The following is a 20,666-nucleotide window of genomic DNA, read 5'->3' on the forward strand; positions in this document are numbered from 1 at the left end:
AAATTGTTTGTGAGCTTGTACAATCCTCGTGATACTCAAGACTCATCATTAGATAAAGCTTCTCTTTTGTGCCAATCACCCATTTAGTTTCCATTTAGATTGGAACTCACAAGCAGGACTCTTCTAAGCCTATCATTCTTGCCAGAAACCTTGTATGAAAGGCTAAACACGTCACGCTCACAGGCAGGGCCCTTATATCCTGTGGTATCTGTATATTTGTCATAAACAGATAACCAATTGTACAGTGCTGCTGAATATATTGGTGCTTAATAATAATAGTAATAATAACAAGAAGAAGGGTGCTGTAAGCTGCGAGCCAGGATGTATTTATGGGTGTATGGGCAGGCGTGTAAAAACGGCAGGTGTGTGTAAGGGCAGTACATATGTGTGTAAGGGCAGTGTGTATGGGCAGGCATGTGTAAGGGCAGTGTAAATAAAAAAACACCTCTGTAAAAATATAGCGGGGGGTTCAATTCTTGCCTTGGGCGCAAAAGGAGCTAGCTACGGCTTTCTGCCCTTCTGTAAAAAAACAAACTAAATAAACACCCAGACTTGGTATAGTAACAAGAGAAATGTTTTTTTAGCTCAATCTCTTCCAATGAAGTGTACAGGAAAAATGGTGTTCAACTGTTAGAGGTATCTTAGATATTTAGCAAAGGGCAGCTTGAAAACCATGTGCATAAGCTTCTTTAAAACAGTGAAAAGTTAATAAAAGATGCAGATTGACATTTACAGTATGTCTGCTGACTCTGGGTTGGCTGTCCCTTTAAGCAGAGACACCGCTTCACTAGAATTTCATAGTAATTATAATAAAGAAAAGGCAAAGAGGAACCTACAGAGCAGCGTTTTTTTTTCTTTCTTTCTAATGTGATAACGATGTATAATGTATGGTGAATTTTTCCATGCAATGTAGTGTAACTAGGGACACAGAATGTATGGTAAAGTGCCATAAGAATCAATACGAATATGTATACATTGTTAGAATGGCTCTAGAAATTAGTTCATATTAAAAATGCAGCAATGCAATAAATAAAATCAACAATAAACCCATCTGTAACCAAGTGAAATATTTGGAAGATAGGCTATGGACGTTTTACAGAATTTTTTTTTCAGCAGAGCATATATTTACATATAAAAACTGAGCCACAGTTACACCAAGGGATTTATGTATAGATATAGAATGGGATCCACGCTGCATAGGGGATAAGACCACTTTCACACTTTGTAATTGTTTGTAAACAGAGAACTCTGAGGTTCCACAAGCTTATGCGGCTCCACGTCTTCTTCTTTGTTGGAACACACTGAATACTCCTCTACCCACATTGGTCTAGCTGGTCTGTAGAAGAACAGAGTATACAATCTGTACAATAATTCCCTTTTACGTATAAGAAAACCAAATCTTTAAGCTACTTACGGTTTTTCATAGTAGTAGCCATAAAGTTTCCAGAATAATTCTTACATACCGTGCACGTGGATCTATTAATTCCTATAATTGCAAAATCTACTTCCAAACAACAGTCCATTTAACAAAACCTGTCTAAGCACAGAGGTGACCGACTGCCCCTGGTGTGTGTGTTAGAATGAGCACTGGCTTTTTACTGTTCATACACCAACATGCCTCATGGAGTGGCCCTCACATGCATATTGCTGGTGGTTATGGTTTCACTTCTGAATCTTAAAGCTGCCCCCCCACACGGGCCACTCCTGTTGGCCCACACTCATTACAACATGGCTTCAGGCCCACACATAAATGATGCTGCATGTAAACAGCTGTGTAGCTGCACACACAAACGAAACACAGAAAATCTTCCAGTATTAGGGGTATCGGCGAAAGTGTATGCAAGATAATGCGGTTAAAACCGTAACATGGGGCACGATTTCTGCCAGTATGGAGAATGAATGCTTCTACCGCCTACCATTTCATATTGCAGAGTTCCAGCAGCGCAACCTCTATTTCAGGATCCAGAGTCATTAAGACACAGGCTCTTACTGCACATTCAGTGACTTGATAATGAAGTCGAATACAGCACAGTACAGTAATTGCATCGTTTTTCAAATAGAAGGAACTCTAAAGTGTCTTTATAATATTTACAGCGCTAGCAAAGGATAAAATAAGAACTCTCTCTACTGAATATGGCATTCCATCTTGCCACTTATATATGTCATGGAAGAACTACTGGAATTATATGACTCATATCTCAAAAAGTAAAAAGTACGTTGAATAAGCAACTGTATTACCAGTAAATACACAATGATAAAAAAAAATCAACATATCAAATATCAGGACATTAGTTTCCTTAAAAGCAAGAAGCCACATTATGAAACTGGAAGGCAGTAGTAGTATCATTGTCACAATTGGAGAGTTTCTACATTAACAATGTCAAAGCAAATGTATGTATATCTGATTATGATTGTGCTACAGACCCTCTTGGCATCTGCTTGTGCTACAAACGCCCTTGCTGTTGGCTTGTGCTACAAACTTTGTTGTATTCTTACCATACCTGTCTCTTCTACAGACCCCGTTCCTGTTCACCTGTTCTTAAGACTCCCTGTAGTTTCCAGTGTCTACAGATGGGGCCAAAAATAAAGCTCAGGGCTACTACAGACAGTTGTCTGAAACACAACACAGCAACACACATCTGCCTCTAGCTGAGTTCAATGCAAGATCCTGCCCCTACACAGAAACACCAACCTGACCTGGCACCCGGGCCCATGACAATGTGTCTGTTTCCGTATGTTAGCGTGTGTGCCTGGGTACGTTAGTACGTGCGTATATCTGGGTATGTTTTTTTTTAAAAAAAATCTAGGACAATATATCTGTATTTTAATGATTTTTTCCATTGCAATTTATGGGGGGAATGCTACTCAACTACTTGTGATGAATTTACTTTAGGCATTAAATCAAGTGCCTTGTGTCCTTGCCTTCATGAGTCTAGAGAATTCTTAGACATGCCTTTATACTGTATTATTGACCCGCAGCATCTAGAAATGGAACTCATTGTTGTACATGTGAATATGCCTGACTGCAAACTGAATGTAATACACAGATCAAGTATTGTTGTCCTTTTTTTTTCTGTATGTCCTGCTGACAAATGGAAGTGTCTGATAAAAGAGTTTTGGAATAGCTGAGATTGTTGAACCTATGGGTCAGTTTTATCTCTAGCCAGCAAAGTGGTTTAGTTATACAGTAAAAGTACAAACCATGGAGCTGTACTGAAGAGCCCAGAAAACAAAACACGTAAAATAACTTTATATACAATAACACATCACAATACCATGCTACAAAGGGGTCTAAATTAAAAATGTGAAAAGAAATGGAATACAGTACGCTCCAGATTTTGATTTTGGTGCATGTCTTTCCAAAAAAGCACATGGAAAAAAATCATGAAATTTTACATATAGCTCCAAGTTCTTTTTTTTTTTTGGAGCAGGGGATAGAATTTTATGCGCTCAGTAAATAACCCTCAGTAAATAATAAACAATTTGTATGTATTAGAAACCCATCTTATGTGCACACAACAGAGGTGGCAATCTTAACTTGCTGTTCTCAGTATCTAAATTATTATTATTCCCGTATGTATGATTATTTACAATATTACGATAGTGCCACCACAGGGCTGTACAACTACAATCTCTCTTGTTTTGCTAAAAGGAAAGTTAAGTGTCCCCGACAGCCCTTATGAAGACAATTCTTGTCACTGATTGGCTGCTTGATGCAGCCAATAAGCGTCATCAAAGCATTCCCACTGAAATAAATGGGAGCATTTACTGTGAATGAACAGAGCCCCGACCCCAGTGTTCTGAGCCAGCAAAGCAATTCATTTGATTCATAATCAAAAAGCACCAGTTACAGGTACTCCTAGTAAATTACCCTAACTTAATTCTGCTAAACCTGTAACAGTGACTGTTATGTCAATTTAATAAATGAAAACATAATGGTAATAGAGGTAATCATAATGTATGAGACATATATGAGAATACTTAAACATACAACTCAGTAACCACTTGAAAGCGACCAGAGTTTCTATATTTAAATCATAATAGCAGTGTTCTAAATTATAAGCTTTCTACAATAACTTCACCATCAATCAAAGAGAACAAAGACTCATTACAGGATTAAAAAAAAAAACAGTCAATCTATTTGTATCCCTCTTTATGAAATAAAAGTATAAATTTGATTTTTTATTTGTTTGCAGAGTCTGGAATGTAAGAATTTATCAGAACAACATTTCTGCTATTACTTGTGAATAAGAGACCTCCGTGTTTCCTTCAATAAAGTGTCATTCTCACTGGTTCAAGAGTTTTCTTGAACATTATCTGGAACTTAACAGCATTTAAATCACAAAAATATTTATAAGATAAGTAGATATAGCAATATTAGCCCAAGAGAAAACAGAGTCTTTATCTGAAGTTAATAACTTTTACTGGGCCAACCTCAGAGGTCTCTTTTTTCAGATGGTATACTTAAAAAGAACTATTTAAAAAAGCCATAGTTATTTGTTGAAATGCACTTTTTGAATGGAGCATGCAGTGAGACAGAAATCCGTGGAGGACAGTAGTTTACTGTAAGTTCTGCCAGGCACCAGAGATTTTAAAGACCATAAAAAGTGGCCATTACAAATTCCGGAATTTAGAAGTTGTATTTGAACATTCCATTAGTTCCACTAAAGTCCTCTACATGCTGCAGGAGTCTGTAGATCAAAGCAGGGCAATGTGTTCCCCTCCTTCCCGACATACAGATAATGCAAAAAATACATTAAATGTCTGGCTATTTTTTGAGGAGGGCATCAATGTGTGAGACATTCAAAGAATTCACAGTCCTGTATGACTAGAGTGAAATAAGGATTAACTGAGACAAATCAGTCTGGACAGAAATCTTTCTTAGATCGCCAGAACAGCAATGGACGTTACCCTGAATCTACAGAGGCAGTTACTTTCTTAAATTCTCATTCAAACACAATGAATCAAAACACCACAAAACAAAACTATGCATCATACTGACAAAGTCAACTTAAAAATGAGCACGCCTTTCACATATAGGAACACAAGACATTTAAAACCGACACATTTCAAACTCTCATCAATTCCTAGAATGTATAAAATAATATGTGGTATTAGAGATGCTGTGCAAGAAAAGCGTGCGAGACATAATTACCTCTGCTGCTAAAAGCTAGGGTGCATTCATGCCATATTAAGGAGGGCTTCTCTTCAAACTTTCAGCTGGTCAAACTTGCTGGTGCACACAATTCTTGTTTGTGTTGCTATTGTGTGAACCACATATACAGAGATGTACGGTCTGCACTGACATTTTCCCAGAATGTCCCCACAGTGCTCAGGGCAAGGATCACAGCTTAAAAAAATAGTTAAAGGACTTCCCATCTCTCCCCTCCCTGCCCGTCCCTCCTTTCTTCTCATTCCAGCACCTTGTGACCTCCTCTCTGTCCAACAACTTCCCTATCAGGGACCTGCCAAAGTTACAAAGTCAGTCTGATTTCTCCCCCTCACAGACCACTGCTTTAACTATTCGTACTCCAGCATGTGCCTACAACACAGTAACCGGAATAACAATTGAACTGCCAGAAGACAAAAGGCCAGGGCACATGTTTGTAACAAAGTATCCTCTGAATGTGTGTGTACAGGACTCTCCGGCACATTCTACCTTTCTTCGAAATCAAGGATTCTTCGGCTTTTTGGACTAATTTGGAGATTTCATTAACACTTTTCTCCATGTCCATCTGTACAACAAATCTGTTTCTTTTTATTTGCCCATTATACAAATGTTGTAGTGTTTATAAACTTAAGTTGGGGCGTCAAGATACATTAAGTTATATGTACTATAAGGCTTGTCTGTAACCTATACCTGCTCAGTATTAGAATGTGTTGGAAGACGTGGGGATGTGAACTGGAATATTAAAGAATTTAACAAGAAACACCGGTTTATGTATAAGGGTTTTTTTCTGGATTTATTTGCAAGTTCGTCACTTATCAACTTCAGGCATTAAAGATGCTATGAGGCACGCAGGCATTGGCATCCTGCTTTATGCAATCAGAGTAAACAAAAAAAAATCACTTGATAATCTCACATTGCCTTCTCCAGAAAGTAAACGGAAAATGATACTTAAAGGCACACCGCGGTGTACAAAAACGAATAAAATGCAAACTCTGTACGAGGACTGGAGCCGCTGCTTGTTCACCTTTTGTTATGCGAGTAGGCCTGTGAGTTAGCTGGATTTCTAATCCGTTTTTGCATATGTGATTAATACTAGGCAATGAAAGTTGTTGGTCCTTTACAGCAATATCCAAAGATATTATATTTTATATTGGTAGAGTGGTGCTTGTATCCTGTGCTTTCGTCTTAGGAGATGGGATATTTAAAAAGAGGTCTGACATTTGGCAAACTGGAAATACCAGTTAAACCTTTATACAGAGTATGTGAAAACCTGTTATGGCTATTTGCACCTGATGAATAGGGTCATCATAATTGCCCAAAAATATCTATCCAATCCAATGCATCCCTGTTGATGGTATAGGTAGTGATTAATTTTTCTGTAAAGCCTAGTTGCAATTTCAATACTATACCAAATTTCAGTTTCACTTCTCTATTTATTTAACACATATTTGTCAGCATCCACCAGTTTTGGGGAAACTTCTATTTTGGGTGACTAGAAATAGGTACACAACCATCACCACATTTCAAATGGCCAAGCGCAGGAATTTTTATTTTAGGGGGCATGATTATGGGACAGGGCTATGCCAAGACTTTTATGTGAGTTTGTGGCATATAGATATTGAATACATATATCCAATCATACCCAGCAAGCATTCTGAGTTACAGGAAAACAGGGATATCAGAGGACAAAAAAGGGACAGACACTTATGGAACTGTCCCTCTGAAAGTGGGACACTTGGAGGCTATGTACAGCTCAGTACCAAAGCAAATGTGGCCAATGTCCTGATGGGATAACAAACAATAAACAGCAGCATGGAAGAAATACATTTCTGTGGATAAATATATATACGTCCTTTAAATACAAATGCCTCTAAACAAACCTTTTTATACTGTTTTTGAGTCATATAGTGTAAAGCATTACATTTCCTAGTAATAGGAATAATAAAAATCGAAGGCAAAGTTCTCTATTGTTAAATGTTCGATTCTGTTGTCCTTTGTACATACTTGTAAGTTTAACTGGCTCACAATAACAAAATTAAATGTTCAGCAATCTGTGCATGTGAAATAGAAACTGTCATTGTTTACATTCCCATTACACTGGTTAGCATTCCAAGGGCTAGTGTGTATACTAACATTTAAAGGGTTAACCTAGCTAGCCTAAGCTACGAACCTAGCATGTGATTTTGCACGTGTTCTGCATGGGTTTGTATCGTCATAGAGACACTATTAGCCTATTCTGCTTTAGGTAACTGGCTTCTGTTGTCATGGAAACACCAACCGTTTAAATATGACAATGTGGCAAGCTTTCACTTTGTTTACAGAGATAAGTAACCTGCCGTAATAGAAACGAGAAAAATATAAATGTAGGCAATGGGTAGTGAAGAATCCCAAAAAGCATGTTCACGATAAGACAATGTAAAACACAATACCATTTACTTCTCAGGCCTACACATTGCTAGCCCCACGCCTTTTCCATGGTCACCCCTTTGCTGCCTACTAGGTCTGGGTGGCAAGCCCCAGGAAGTTTCAAGGTGTGCACAAAAAACAGTACAGTGCTACCAACAAACTATAATGTGAGCAAATTTATATGGTGAATTAACAGTATTCCATTTATCAGGGCAATGAACTGACCCATCTAATTTATCCATCGTCAACTCATACTTATGTGTTTATTAACTTAATATCCTGTATACATGTCAATAACCTGAGGATATTAGCTAGAAGGCCTACACTATGTAATATTCTACAAATACATTAGGCGTGCAGGCACCCCAAAGATTTTGGCCAGTGTGTTTACCCTGTCCTGTTCACTAAATGAGATCGAAATAGGTAAAACCTGACTAAATCATATAAAGACATAAAGGTCATATGTGGAATTGTCAGGGAAGAATACACTTGGTAGCAGATATCTTTCACATGTGACAAATGCTCAGTTCCAACTAGTGTTCTGTGTGATGGAACCCCATTCTTAAGATATACTGGTACCTTAAAGAGATCATCACTGGGAGAGTGGCCAGTTACTTTTTGCGGGACCGCACCCTATCCCTAAAGGTTGTGGACCAGATTTGGATCCTCTGCAGACTTTATTATAAATATTTGCACTTTTTTTGTACAACATACAACACACTTGTGCCGATTTAACTTTTATATTTCTTTTAAAATTCTATAGTTGACACTAAACAACTGATTTGTTTTCCTACTTAAAAGAGTTTAACAGCAGATAATCCAAAATATTTACATACATTTTTACACTGGGAGGTATGAGACAAGACTAAATAAGTAACAGTGAGATGCCTGTTGTAATAATATTTTACATCACAGCTGTCCGGATGTGACCTGCCCCTCGGATTTCAGCAACGCCCATACCCTGCTTGAGAACACAGACTGTATAAGGTCCAAGCTGTCATCATGTTAGCTTACAATGTTTAACGCCCAATGCATTTTTACATTTGGACAGCATTGTATTATAACACTAGTAAAAATAAAGACAGCCTGAACTCATTATCTAAGGGGTGTTGCTTGGCAACCCAAGTCGAGCTAGACTAAACAACATTCTCGAATAGCTGTAACATCTGTGGACATGTGAGCATATCATAACTTACTTTTTGGAGTATTTGTCCCCTTTGGACAGATGAGATGTAGAACAGCAGACAGACACATGCGAACCCATGGGAATATGTACTGTATAGGTAAAAGTCTAGCCATTCTCTCCTTCACTTTCATATGAGTGTAACATCCTCTATGAAATGGGAACTCACCCTCCCTAACAGACACCCAATGACTGACATGACACAGGCTCTTCCTGTTCATTCTAAGGTGCACAGTTGTACATTTAGTGTGTTGTGGTCGCCAAATGAATTCTGCATCTCCAACCAAGGCTTGTGTGAGAATTTTACCATATCATTACTACAATGACAAAATCAATCAAAGAACTATGTTTGGGGACCTTAACGCTTTTTTTTTTAATAATAATTATAAAAGACATATCTTTTTTTCAAGTAATAAAAATGTGTTTACTCAGGATCACTTCACCATATCTGGGGCAAAAGCTAGGGCTCACTTCTGGAAATGCATGCAGACTGTCTGAGACAATACAATATACCGTATTTGCTCGATTATAAGACGACCCCCCAAAATCAAAATATTAATTTAGGAAAAAAACAAAAAGTCTGAATACAAGACTACCCTATAGGAAGAAAGTTTTACTAGTAAATATTAATTCATGTAAACTAATTTTCATATTTGATAAAAGCTATGATTGATAAAAATATATTTTTTATTTCCTTTTATTTGCCAACCTGCCCCCCCAGTTATGCACATCTGCCCCCAGGCTTGCCACTCTGCCCCCAGAAATGCCTTATACCCCCCTATTTGCCACTCTGGCATATAGGGGGTTAAAAGGCATATCATGGGGCAGAGGGGCATATAGGGGGTTAAAAGGCATATCAGAAATGTCTTATACCCTCCTATATGCCACTGTGCCCCATGATATGCCTTTTAACCCCCTATATGCCCCTCTGCCCCATGATATGCCTTATACCCCTATATGCCACTCTGGCATATAGGGGGTTAAAAGACATATCATGGGGCTGAGTGGCATATAGGGGGTTTAAATGCATTTCTGGAGATATATATATATATATACTGCTAACAGCAATCACACTCCTATCAAGCCAAGGCAGCCAGTACATGCTGGAACCTGGGGATGTTAGAAGTGTGATTACAGCCTCCCTATGCCACCCCCACCCCCTAACACATCCATGCTATCACACACACTCATTCACAAACATTTAAATACTCATTCATTCCATTAACCACACATACACACACACATGCTCAAACCCCCCCAGCCCCCCACCCCCTTACCTGAACTGCAGATCTCCCACTCGCAGACTTCTGCAGGGGCCCGGCTGTGCGAGCAACTTCTCTGGCCCCGCCCCCAGAGGAAGGAGGGGGGAGGGAGAGTTATGTGAGGACTGTGCTAGCTTCCTGTTCTCCTGCTGCTAATAGCAGAGATGCTAATGGCGATCAAAGCCCGGTAAGCAGCACGGCCGAAGCAGAATGAGGTCTGATTAGAAGACGACCTCGATTATAAGACGAGGGGTATTTTTCAGAGCATTTGCTCTGGAAAAAACCTCGTCTTATAATCGAGCAAATACGGTTCTTCCCTCCACAACCTTTCTTTTCCATACCAGAATGACTAATGAGCTGGTTAAAAAAAACAGCTGCTGGAAACCTTTGCTAAAATACAGTCGGACAAACAGTAATCCAAGACAGCATACTTTCGACTTGGGCTTGGACCCCAGCACTGATAGCGTACACCAAAATATGAAATATATACTATCACTATATAGGCTTATTGATCCGGTTGTGCTTCAGGGATCCTAAATGTAAGTAAAATTATACAATTTCTATATGAAAGACGGAGACATGCGTCCAACATATATTCTATATAGGCTTTCCACAAGATTTTGAAGTGTGTCTGTGGGAATTTGTAGCCATTCAGCCAAAAGAGCGTGAGGTCAGGCACTAATGTTGAACGTGAAGGCCTGGCTCACAATCAGCTTTGCAAATGAATTCCAAAGGTATTGAATGGGGTTAAGGTCAGGGTTCTGTGTAGGCCACTCAAGTTACTCCACTCATAATTTGTGTGGATTTAATTGCAGATTACACTTTATAATAAAATCATAATGCATGTTATGGTCAACTTTGCATGTGAAAACAGATGGTGGTATACATGGCTATGTTATCTTACCCTCCTGAGAAAGCCAGCTCCTCTGTATTCTTGCCGAATTGTATTCCTTTTACTTCATCTAGCCCATTAATAACATCATTACAGTAACCCATTGTTATTCCGCAACCTGTGTCGACCTTGAGGAACTCTTGTTGGTTGTCAGCTGCACAGTTCCTCTCCAAGAAATGAGTGCTTTCTTTGATCCGCTGTTGAATCATTGGAGTGAGGGGCATTTCGAAGCTGAAGAAGCTATCAGGCTCATAGTACAGGGTATCAAGCGACTCCACACTGTAGTATAAGGAGGTATTGTCTAGTATGTTCTCAAACTGGGAACTATACAGATCAGTGGAATCGTCAGAATATCTCTTTGATCGAAAAGTGTCTTCATGCTGACCTTCAGCCACAATCCTAGGACTTGATAAAATATATCTAATTAGTTAAATATGTAAAAAAACCAAATATATAAAAATGTTAACGCATCTTTAACACTACATATTCTAAACTAGTTACATTACTTCTTGCAGTGGCCAGCTGTTTCTGTTTAATTCAATAAGACACTAGCCACTGTATATAGCAGTGATACAAACATCACTATCCTTCTAGTAAAACTCCTATGTGAAATCCCTTAAATATTAAGCAACAATCAAATATACATATAAAAATTCAGGTGTCTTAATCGGGACACCTGTGTTGGGGACTGTGAGAAGAGGCCCCTGAAGTGGGTGCGCCTGTTTAGCTTACAAAATAGCACAGAGCATTATTTATTTTATATCCCCTTGTCGCAGTCAAACGCGTATAAGGAGGTATTGGGGAGGATATCCCCAACTAGCCTGTGGACAGTGGAACACGTGACAAAAACCAAGGTCTTTGAGAGGTATGCATTACCTTTGGGAAAATTGGTCTGGCACAGGCATCTCATCACTGGAGTCTCTTTCTTTTACAAAAACTTCATTGTCTACTCCATCGAGCTCATGAAATGTCTCAGAACCACTCCTGACACTTTGAACAGAAGAGGTTAACACAGTTTCCCTTATTCTATTAGTCCTCTCTGAGGTTGGAATGTGATTACCAGTACTAGTATCTGTGGATAAAAGTGAATCTTTTTGCAACCCATCCATTGTTGAAGAAAATGGTTTGCCTGAAACTTCTGTTTCCAAGTGTACCATTGAAACATCTCCACTAGGTATAGCAGCATTTTCAGTAGATTCTACTTGAAAGGACCCAAAAGTATTGTTCCTAGCACCATTCCTCAGGATAGGGCTTACATCCCCCATGGGGATGTTACTATCTGAAACTGGAATATTAGAATGTTGTGATTTTGGAAAATCTACAATCTCTGTAATTTGTGACAGTGAGGATTCTGATAAAGATATTGTTTCTTCTTCAGAAATTGCAGCCAATTCTTTTTCGACATATAAATAAGATTTCCTTTCTGTGGGGACCATTGCTGTAATAAGAGGTTGGGATACTTTCTCTTGGCTTGGAACCACCAGGTCTTTAACTTGGTCAAATAAACTATGATTGGCTTTAGAACTATCCAGTGTGTTCCCCTCATGTACAGATGGTTGGCCACGACTAGAATCGTCATCTGGCCAGACCTTTGGTTCGGTTTCTCCCGATGACATGAAAGGCTTTGAGGAGCCGTTAGTGTCTACACAGTCACTAATGAAATGTTCCATCTGGCTCTTCTGATTTTCCTTCTCACATGGTTCAGACTTTACAGACAAATTTTCTTTCTCCATTACTGGTTCTTTCAGTTCTCCCAAGCATGGCGTTGGTTCACTTAAATATCCAGTTCCAAGGCAGTCATTCTCTCTGTGCTCTGTTGTCCCATACTCTGGGAACTCATTGGTGACACTAGCTGCCTGTGGGAGTAATCTTGTGTTTCCAGGGTCATCTGTATAAAAAGAAAAAGTAAATCAGATCTTGCACAAGAATCATATAAGAAAACTCTTTTAGAACAATGCACATATTTGCATTTTGCATTTAAAGTAATTTTGTGTATTATATGATTTCTATTCAAGTTTAGAACCCCATCACGTGACATCCTTTGCCATATTCTACATTTACTATGTTTCAAACATTAACTGGAAAAATGCCCTTTTCCCACCCTCTTATAGGGACAAAATGTATCCCTATTCTATTTCTATTGAGACAAAACCACCATTCATTTCTTACTATTATTAACCACAAGATGGCACCATGTAGCAACAGTCAGTTCACAGTACAAGCACATCCTTTCGCTTCTGTGTCTGAATAAATGCAAAAAGGCTTTTTCCAAAAAATTTGGAAGGCTGTATAAAAAGGGGTGACAACAACCACTGTGTACACTTTAATGAATATGATAGATAAGTGTCCTCATATAATGGGACCTCCATCAGCAGGAGCAAAAAGCCAGGTGGCAATTGTAAAAAGGCTATTGGTTGTACAGGAATCATAACCCCAAGTCCTCAACTTTGGTCCAGGGAAAAGAACCATCCCAACAATGTAAACAAAAGAAGCTTAACATATTTATTTCATAGCGAGCCCCAATGGGTGGATGATAGATAGCATCCTTCATTGACCTGAATGCACTTTATTTAAGTCAATAAAAGTATATGGTACCCATTCAGGTCAATGTAAAATATAATCAATTTTTCAACCACAATCGGGTCACTTCTGCAGTTATATGTTCTATATATATTGTGTGTGGTTTTGTTTCTCATTCTACTCCTTTTAGATTATTTTTTGGAGATGTCTCCATTTCTTAGTCTAAGATGAGGACTTGAGACTGTAGCTGAAAATTGCTGGATGGGCCCTGTTAGAGGAGTTTTCCAACTGCACACATTAAGCACTGGGCAATCATTACCATTCCAAGGGGACCTGGGGAACCCCAGATTGGTCAAACAGTATTGGTATGGTGCCAGAAGCCTGGGGTAAAGCAGAAATGGCATCAATATTCAAAAGGTGATCAAAAGTTCAGCCAGGTAACTACAGACCCGTGAGCCTGACATCAGTGGTGGGGAATTTACTTGAAAGCTTGCTAAGGGATAATATTCAGGAATATATTTTGTCCAATAATGTTTTAGTAAGAGTCAACAGTTTTATGAAGGGCAGATTGCGTCAGACTAACGTAATTAAATTCTATGAAGTGGTAGGTAAAAATATAAAAATATAAAAAAAAGGGTTAAACAAATAGAGCTATTTGCATATTACCCCAAGCAACAGGCAGAACTAGTTTTAAAGTAAAACATGGATTGCGTTTTATTGAAGACACACAGACTTGTATAGACACAGTAATTTTAACCCCTTTGCGTCTGGTGACGTACCAGGTATGCCATGCCCAAGTGGGCTCATCAGTTCTGTCATCGGGCACTGCTGGTGGATTTTTAGCAAAAAACAATAAACAAGTCTTTTGCTTTCTTTTGGATCAACAGCAAGGTTGAGCTTGATGGACCTGTGTCTTTTTTCAACCTAAAATGACTCCCCCACGCAAATTATTTTTATTGATATTACAGCCGGGTATTGCTAGTTTCAAGAGAGCACATTTAAGTCTCAACGTACATGTCCTTGTCTGATGCTTGCAAGTTGCGGGCAGGGCCGGCCTTTGGGGTTCTCCCCCGCCGCCGCTGCTGCTGCCGCCGCCACGGGGTCCTCCGCCGCTGCTGCTGCTGCCGCCGCCGCCGCCACGGGGTCCTCCTCCGCCGCCGCGGGGTCCTCCTCCGCTGCCGCCGCGGGGTCCTCCTCCCCCGCCCCCTCTGCACCTAAATGAAAACATTGTTGGTTTTTTTTGTTGTTGGTTTTTTTTAACTTTATTTAACAACCTCCATGTTAAATAAAGTTTTTTTTTAACTTTATTTCACATGGAGGATGTTAAATAAAGTTAAAAAAACCAACAACAAAAAAAAAACAACAATGTTTTCATTTATGTCCCGGGCAGGGGCGCCGAGCGGTTGCTCGTGAAGTTCTCAGCAACCGCTCGACGCCCCTTACTCTCCGTCGCGGTGCCGGCGCTCAACATGAAATGCCGGCAGGACTCCTCAAGGTAAGTTAGGATAAGGAGAAGTAGGGAGAGCAGGGGGATAGTTTGAAGGAAGGGGCAGAGGGGGGGTAGTTTGAAGGGGCAGAGGGGGGGTAGTTTGAAGGGGCAGAGGGGGGGGTAGTTTGAAGGGGCAGAGGGGGGGTAGTTTGAAGGGGCATAGGGGGGTAGTTTGAAGGGACAGGGGGTAGTTTGAAGGCACAGGGGGGGTAGTTTGAAGGGGCAGAGGGGGGGTAGTTTGAAGGGGCAGAGGGGGGGGCGCCAGAGGAGTAGTTCGCACAGGGCGCCGGAACACCTAAGGCCGGCTCTGGTTGCGGGCACTGGTTGATATGCAAATGTGGTGCTTTTTTTTTTTTTTTTTTTTTTTTTTACCATTTCCTGGCTGAGGGATGAGGAGCAGGCTATGAGTAAAGGAGCATAGGATCCATGGTGCTTAAACCTTACTCAACGCAAAAGGTTGGTAATTTTTCTGTCCACTGCATAACTGCCCAAACTACCACCAGTAATCCTATATGTACCAGGGGGTGCTGAATAACAACTCAGACCTTAGTGTTGAAACGCTACACAGAAAATTGTGGTTACATATAAAAGGGGATTCTGGTACAAAAAGTTTTATAAGTGGCCTTATCACTATAGCAACAAATTAAATGGACCAATCAGCATGAGCACCTTCTTGTTTGCTGTGAAGATAAGATAAAACTACTTTTTAAACTTTGTACCATAATCCCTTTTTATATTACCATTAATGACTTAATTGTGTTAGAGTGCAGCTGGTGGGATTTTTTCTTTGAACACGAAGTCCTTGTCATTTTACAGGCTGTGAATAATCTATAAAGTGAACATATTTCATGTTCTCTGTTTTATTAATCAAAAACTACATTCTAGACCCTTCACTGGCAACAAGAAATATCTGCATCAATATATCAAACTGAGAAACAAAACCATTTGGTATTCTAAAGAAAGGGAAATATAAAATATGAAAAGCAAGGGGGTCAATTTGCTAAAGTATTCCATTGGTTGTTATGGTGGGGGGGGACCACTCTACGTCATGGCTACTTGTTAAGGATCAACTGTCAATTCTATGCTACATTGATTTTATTCAGTTGCTAATAAATTCGCTAAAAACATTAATTGTGGAATCAAATCATTCTGGGAATATAAACACATTTTTAACAAAATGCAAAAAAATGCTTATGCTACTGACAATCATATTTTCTAAATATTGAATGGCAATTACTAAAAAATCAAGAACATAGCAGGAGACTATGGGGTTCACTGCGGTGACCTAGCAAAATCAGTTTTTAGTAGTTATTTGTGTCATTCCATTCCTGATGTTGTCAATACAATTAGGGAAGCAATGGTTGAAAACTGATCAACAATCATTCAACCACAGCATTCCCTATAAAATGTAATTACAATTCATAAACAAAACCCAAGTCGGAAATCGGTTGCCAGCATGGCTATAGCAAAAGCATTATTAGGCCCACCAGCCCCCAGTCCATAATAAGGGTTATGGCGACTACCTGGGATCAGACATGTCTATTAATGGAAGGTTGGGCATTACCCATAACATGGGTTTCCATCTTGTGGGATACATAGATATGCAAAATATACAGTTTAGCATACATCAGATACAACTTTAGTATATAAGCACTACAAACAAGACCCTAAACACCCCATTCATAAGTACACTCCATTTATCACCTCACACAAGATCGTTTCAGCATGCTGTCCTGCAGGGGAAGATGTGGAATAAGAGTTGTTCTACATGGAAGGGTGGGTATAGAAAATAAAAATAGCTTATTTGTAAGATATTATTTTTATAGTAGGGGCCTCATTAAAGCTTATCTCTCATTTTTCCCCAAATACTATAGTTAATGGTCTATATACCGGTACTTACCGGTACTTATTAAAATAAGTAATACAGTGTGATGCTAATACAAATGTATTTGTTTTCGTTGTATACAGCCATCTTAACTCCCTTCTCTCAGGATCTGTAAGATTATTCCGCCCAATTAATCTATGTCTTTTCTATCATTGATTTGCTGATTGTTGTTGATTGGTGCAGAAAGCCTTGCTGAGGGTAAGTGGGGTAAAAGTGATAATATTTAGGACAGGACAGTGCATTTCTTAGATAATGATGGTTCTGCTACAGACTCCCTCAGTACATAACTATCTCCTACCAGGCCCAGACTGGACACCTGGTTGACAGAGCCCCATACTCATTCAATATGCTACTACAGTGGCAGAATGAGTGTGGCAGTGTGTGGCAGTGTGTGGCCACCAGTTGGATATGCTTAGTCACACACTGCGTGAGTATAAAAGCATACAAGTGTGGCCACGCATATCCGGTCCGTAGCCATGCATACAGTGCCAGGGATGCCTAGTGACCCCCAGTCAGCACACAGACAGACAAGTCCGTACATGTGTACCAGATTTGGCAGTAGCATATGCACAAAAACAGCTCACTGGGTCAGCAATAAACAAAGAATGTAAGCTGAAGTCATTTGCTGTTATTGTTGCTGTGCCTGAACAAACTAATTGACCACAGATTTTCTGCTCTAGTTTTTTTTTAAATGGAAATACATGCAACACAAATTTACTGAGCAAAAACTGGAAAAATATGCAGTTTTTGCACCAATGAAACATGAAAATCATTTTTCTTAAAAAAAAAAATACAAATAAGTCCAACTTCAACATTGCTCATTTGACAAATATGCTTACAGCAAACATGAATGATTTTCCATCCTGTAATATACCCATATTAATACTGGCAATAGCTAAATGCTCTTACATGCCAAGTTCACAAGAATTATAGTAACACATAGGGTATATATAATAAGTGCTTTATTATATAATCCCATGTTTAGTCAATAGACAGTAAAAATTGTAACGTGTAGAGTTACATTTTTGGTGCAAGGAATAACACCAAAAATAAAGTGACTGGTTGTGGTCCCAAATCAGAGGAGTGTGGGGTAGCATCAGAATGCCATGCTAATTAAATGAGCTTTCCAGTAGACTCATAATAAAAATTTGTATGAATCTGCTCAACAAATTTTGTTAAATTTGTCAAAAATTTCTCACACGCTCTCTGTCAAATTCTCCCTGCCTTCTCCTTGGCTCCAACTCTTCTTCTCTGTTCCTATTTTTTCTATTTTCAGACTTCCGCAGTGGTCTACTTGTCCCAGCACTCTGCAGTGTTATATCAGCCTGGTGTTGTAGATCCCTGACAGGGGGGAGCCTTGGTGCACACCCTCTCCCCCGACTGGAGAAATGGGAGAGAGGCTGTGTTGTGCGCCAAGGTTCTGTGTCTTGTTGGGAAAGTGCTACACAAGGCCAGAATAATGCAGATGAAACTAAGAATTTGTCTGAATATTTTTTGGCCCATTTGGGCAAGTCTACGTTCCAGCTGAAACAGTTACTTTAACCCCTTCAATCCCCTATGGACGTACCGGGACGTCCAAAAAACGCCCATTAAGAAACCCCTATGGACGTACCAGTACGTCCAGCCCTTCGTGCAGCGTCAGGGACACATGCCTGCCGCTGCACGGGAGACCAGGCTGGACTCCCCACTGACAGCAGAACCCGGCATCACCGGCTTTCTGCTGTAACAGCTTCCGGCATGAAAGCCGGAAAGCTGTTACATTTCAAACTGCGCGATCGGGCATTCCCTTCCGGGTTGCGTCACTGCTGACGTAACCCGGAAGTCCATCGGAGGACAGGATATCCCCTGCAGGGGATATCCTGCCCTCCGATGAGGCACAGACGCTGCGATCTCTATGCACGTCTGTGAGGACCTGCATAGAGATCACAGTGTGATCGGTGCAGGGGGATCGCGGGGAGGGGAGTGAGAAACCATCTCTCTCACTCCCCCTCCCGTCCTGAAAGAGAAAAGCAGAAAAAAAAAGAAATGTTAGTCATTTAAAAATAATATTAAATAAATCATTAAAATAATAATATAAATAATACTAAAAAAAATTATAATGTGAGCTGTGATGTCATTGTGACATCACTGGCATGTTCAGGAGGTCCCTAAGAGGACCTCTAACCATTTTTGTGTAAAAAAATATATAAAAATTAAACTAAAATAAAAAAAAAAAAAAACCTTGCATCCCATTGCCCTAGCATAACATCTAGCCAGTATAACCCTCCTGCCCCTGTTCACAACCCCCAAACCCGTTAAGCCATAGGCATAAAAATTATACAAAAAATGTACACCTTATAGTATGTTCCCTGGTGCTGGGAAAGTCTGGAAAATCTATATAAATTAGGTATTTCTGAAATCAGGACACCTGAATTGATAAATTTGGAGGGGATTTTCCATCACTTTACCTAATTTTGTGAGGATTCAGAGGAAAAAATTTAAAAAAAATTAGTTTTTTTTTTCTAATTTTCGCTAGTTTTTACTTAATTTCTCATTCTAAATTTTCAGCTAATCATCCAACTATGGTATCAAAAGAAAGCTCTCTCTCTCCTTGAACAAACAGTATATAGTTTACATGGGTACACTATTCACAGGAAAAAAGAATCATCGCTGAACCGACAGCGCAAAAATGGCAAAATTGCTTCGGGCTTTGAGGTACCAAAAACCCCTGAGATTGAAGTTAAAGAAAACTAGGACCCATCTTAGATTGTATTTATCTTGTTGAAAAAAACTCCTATCCCCTTGAACTCTCTTCCAGATGATGAATATAGTCGTACACCCCAAACACACATGCAATCAGATATCAACTAAGTTGAACTCACAATTACTAAGAGTCTAAGTTTGAAGATCTACTGAAATAAATGGCGAATCAGTTCACAACTTGGCTAGCTAAGAACTGAGTTCCTTTTGATTTCAATGTAGAACTAAATGCTCTGCCCAAAGAGGAAATATATAAGGTATAAACTCTTTAAGTAAAAAGTAAATTTTTTCATAACATAAAAATGTTAGTGTAGGTTGTATGTTTAATGTAGAGCTGAAACAACGAATCGATAAAATCGATAATAATCGATAACGGAAATCATCGATAACGATTTCCGTTATCGATTAATCGAGTGATCAATTCGTTGTTGGAGCACTCGGCTCCTTTTACTTACCTCCGCGAGCGTTCCCCGCTTCTGCTACACGCTCTGCAGTCTCCGCCTTCTAGCTACGTGACGGATGTGACGCGTTCCGGAGGTAAGTATTCTTCATGTCTATGTGCACGGATCGCACAGAGCCACTCGCACAGAGCGAATCGCTCTGTGCGAATGGAGCCACTCGCACAGAGCGGTTCGCTCTGTGCGAATGGAGCCACTCGCACAGAGCGGTTCGCTCTGTGCGAGTGGCTCCACTCGCACAGAGCGGTTCGCTCTGTGCGAGTGGCTCCATTCGCACAGAGCGGTTCGCTCTGTGCGAGTGGCTCCATTCGCACAGAGCGGTTCGCTCTGTGCGAGTGGCTCCATTCGCACAGAGCGGTTCGCTCTGTGCGAGTGGCTCCATTCGCACAGAGCGGTTCGCTCTGTGCGAGTGGCTCCATTCGCACAGAGCGGTTCGCTCTGTGCGAGTGGCTCCATTCGCACAGAGCGGTTCGTGAGTGTGCGAGTGGCTCCATTCGCACAGAGCGGTTCGTGAGTGTGGGTGCAGGGCAGAGTGGGGGTGGGGGTGCAGGGCAGAGTGGGGGTGGGGGTGCAGGGCAGAGTGGGGGTGGGGGGTGCAGGGCAGGAGACTGGGTGCAGGGCAGAGTGGGGGTGGGGATGCAGGGTGTGAGTGTGGGTGCAGA

The 20,666-nt window shown here is 40.2% G+C and overlaps 2 protein-coding genes across 2 annotated transcripts in view; both read right to left on the minus strand.

The window, feature by feature from the left end:
* Positions 1 to 12,020, minus strand: part of LOC128490962 (PH and SEC7 domain-containing protein 3-like) — a 133,037-nt gene extending 121,017 nt beyond the window's left edge. Inside the window, exons 1-2 of the mRNA XM_053463127.1 lie at positions 11,790 to 12,020; positions 10,926 to 11,318 (exon numbers count right to left, since the gene is read on the minus strand). Coding sequence (XP_053319102.1) covers positions 10,926 to 11,318; positions 11,790 to 11,818 — 422 coding nt within the window. The 5' untranslated portion in view covers positions 11,819 to 12,020. The remainder of the gene's footprint in view (positions 1 to 10,925; positions 11,319 to 11,789) is intronic.
* LOC128493243 (uncharacterized) overlaps positions 11,860 to 20,666 on the minus strand; it is a 100,248-nt gene continuing 91,441 nt past the window's right edge. The window contains exons 4-5 of the mRNA XM_053465728.1: positions 11,974 to 12,801; positions 11,860 to 11,903 (exon numbers count right to left, since the gene is read on the minus strand). Coding sequence (XP_053321703.1) covers positions 11,860 to 11,903; positions 11,974 to 12,801 — 872 coding nt within the window. The remainder of the gene's footprint in view (positions 11,904 to 11,973; positions 12,802 to 20,666) is intronic.

Source organism: Spea bombifrons, chromosome 1 (assembly GCF_027358695.1).
Source record: "Spea bombifrons isolate aSpeBom1 chromosome 1, aSpeBom1.2.pri, whole genome shotgun sequence".
Taxonomy (NCBI): Eukaryota; Metazoa; Chordata; class Amphibia; order Anura; family Pelobatidae; genus Spea; species Spea bombifrons.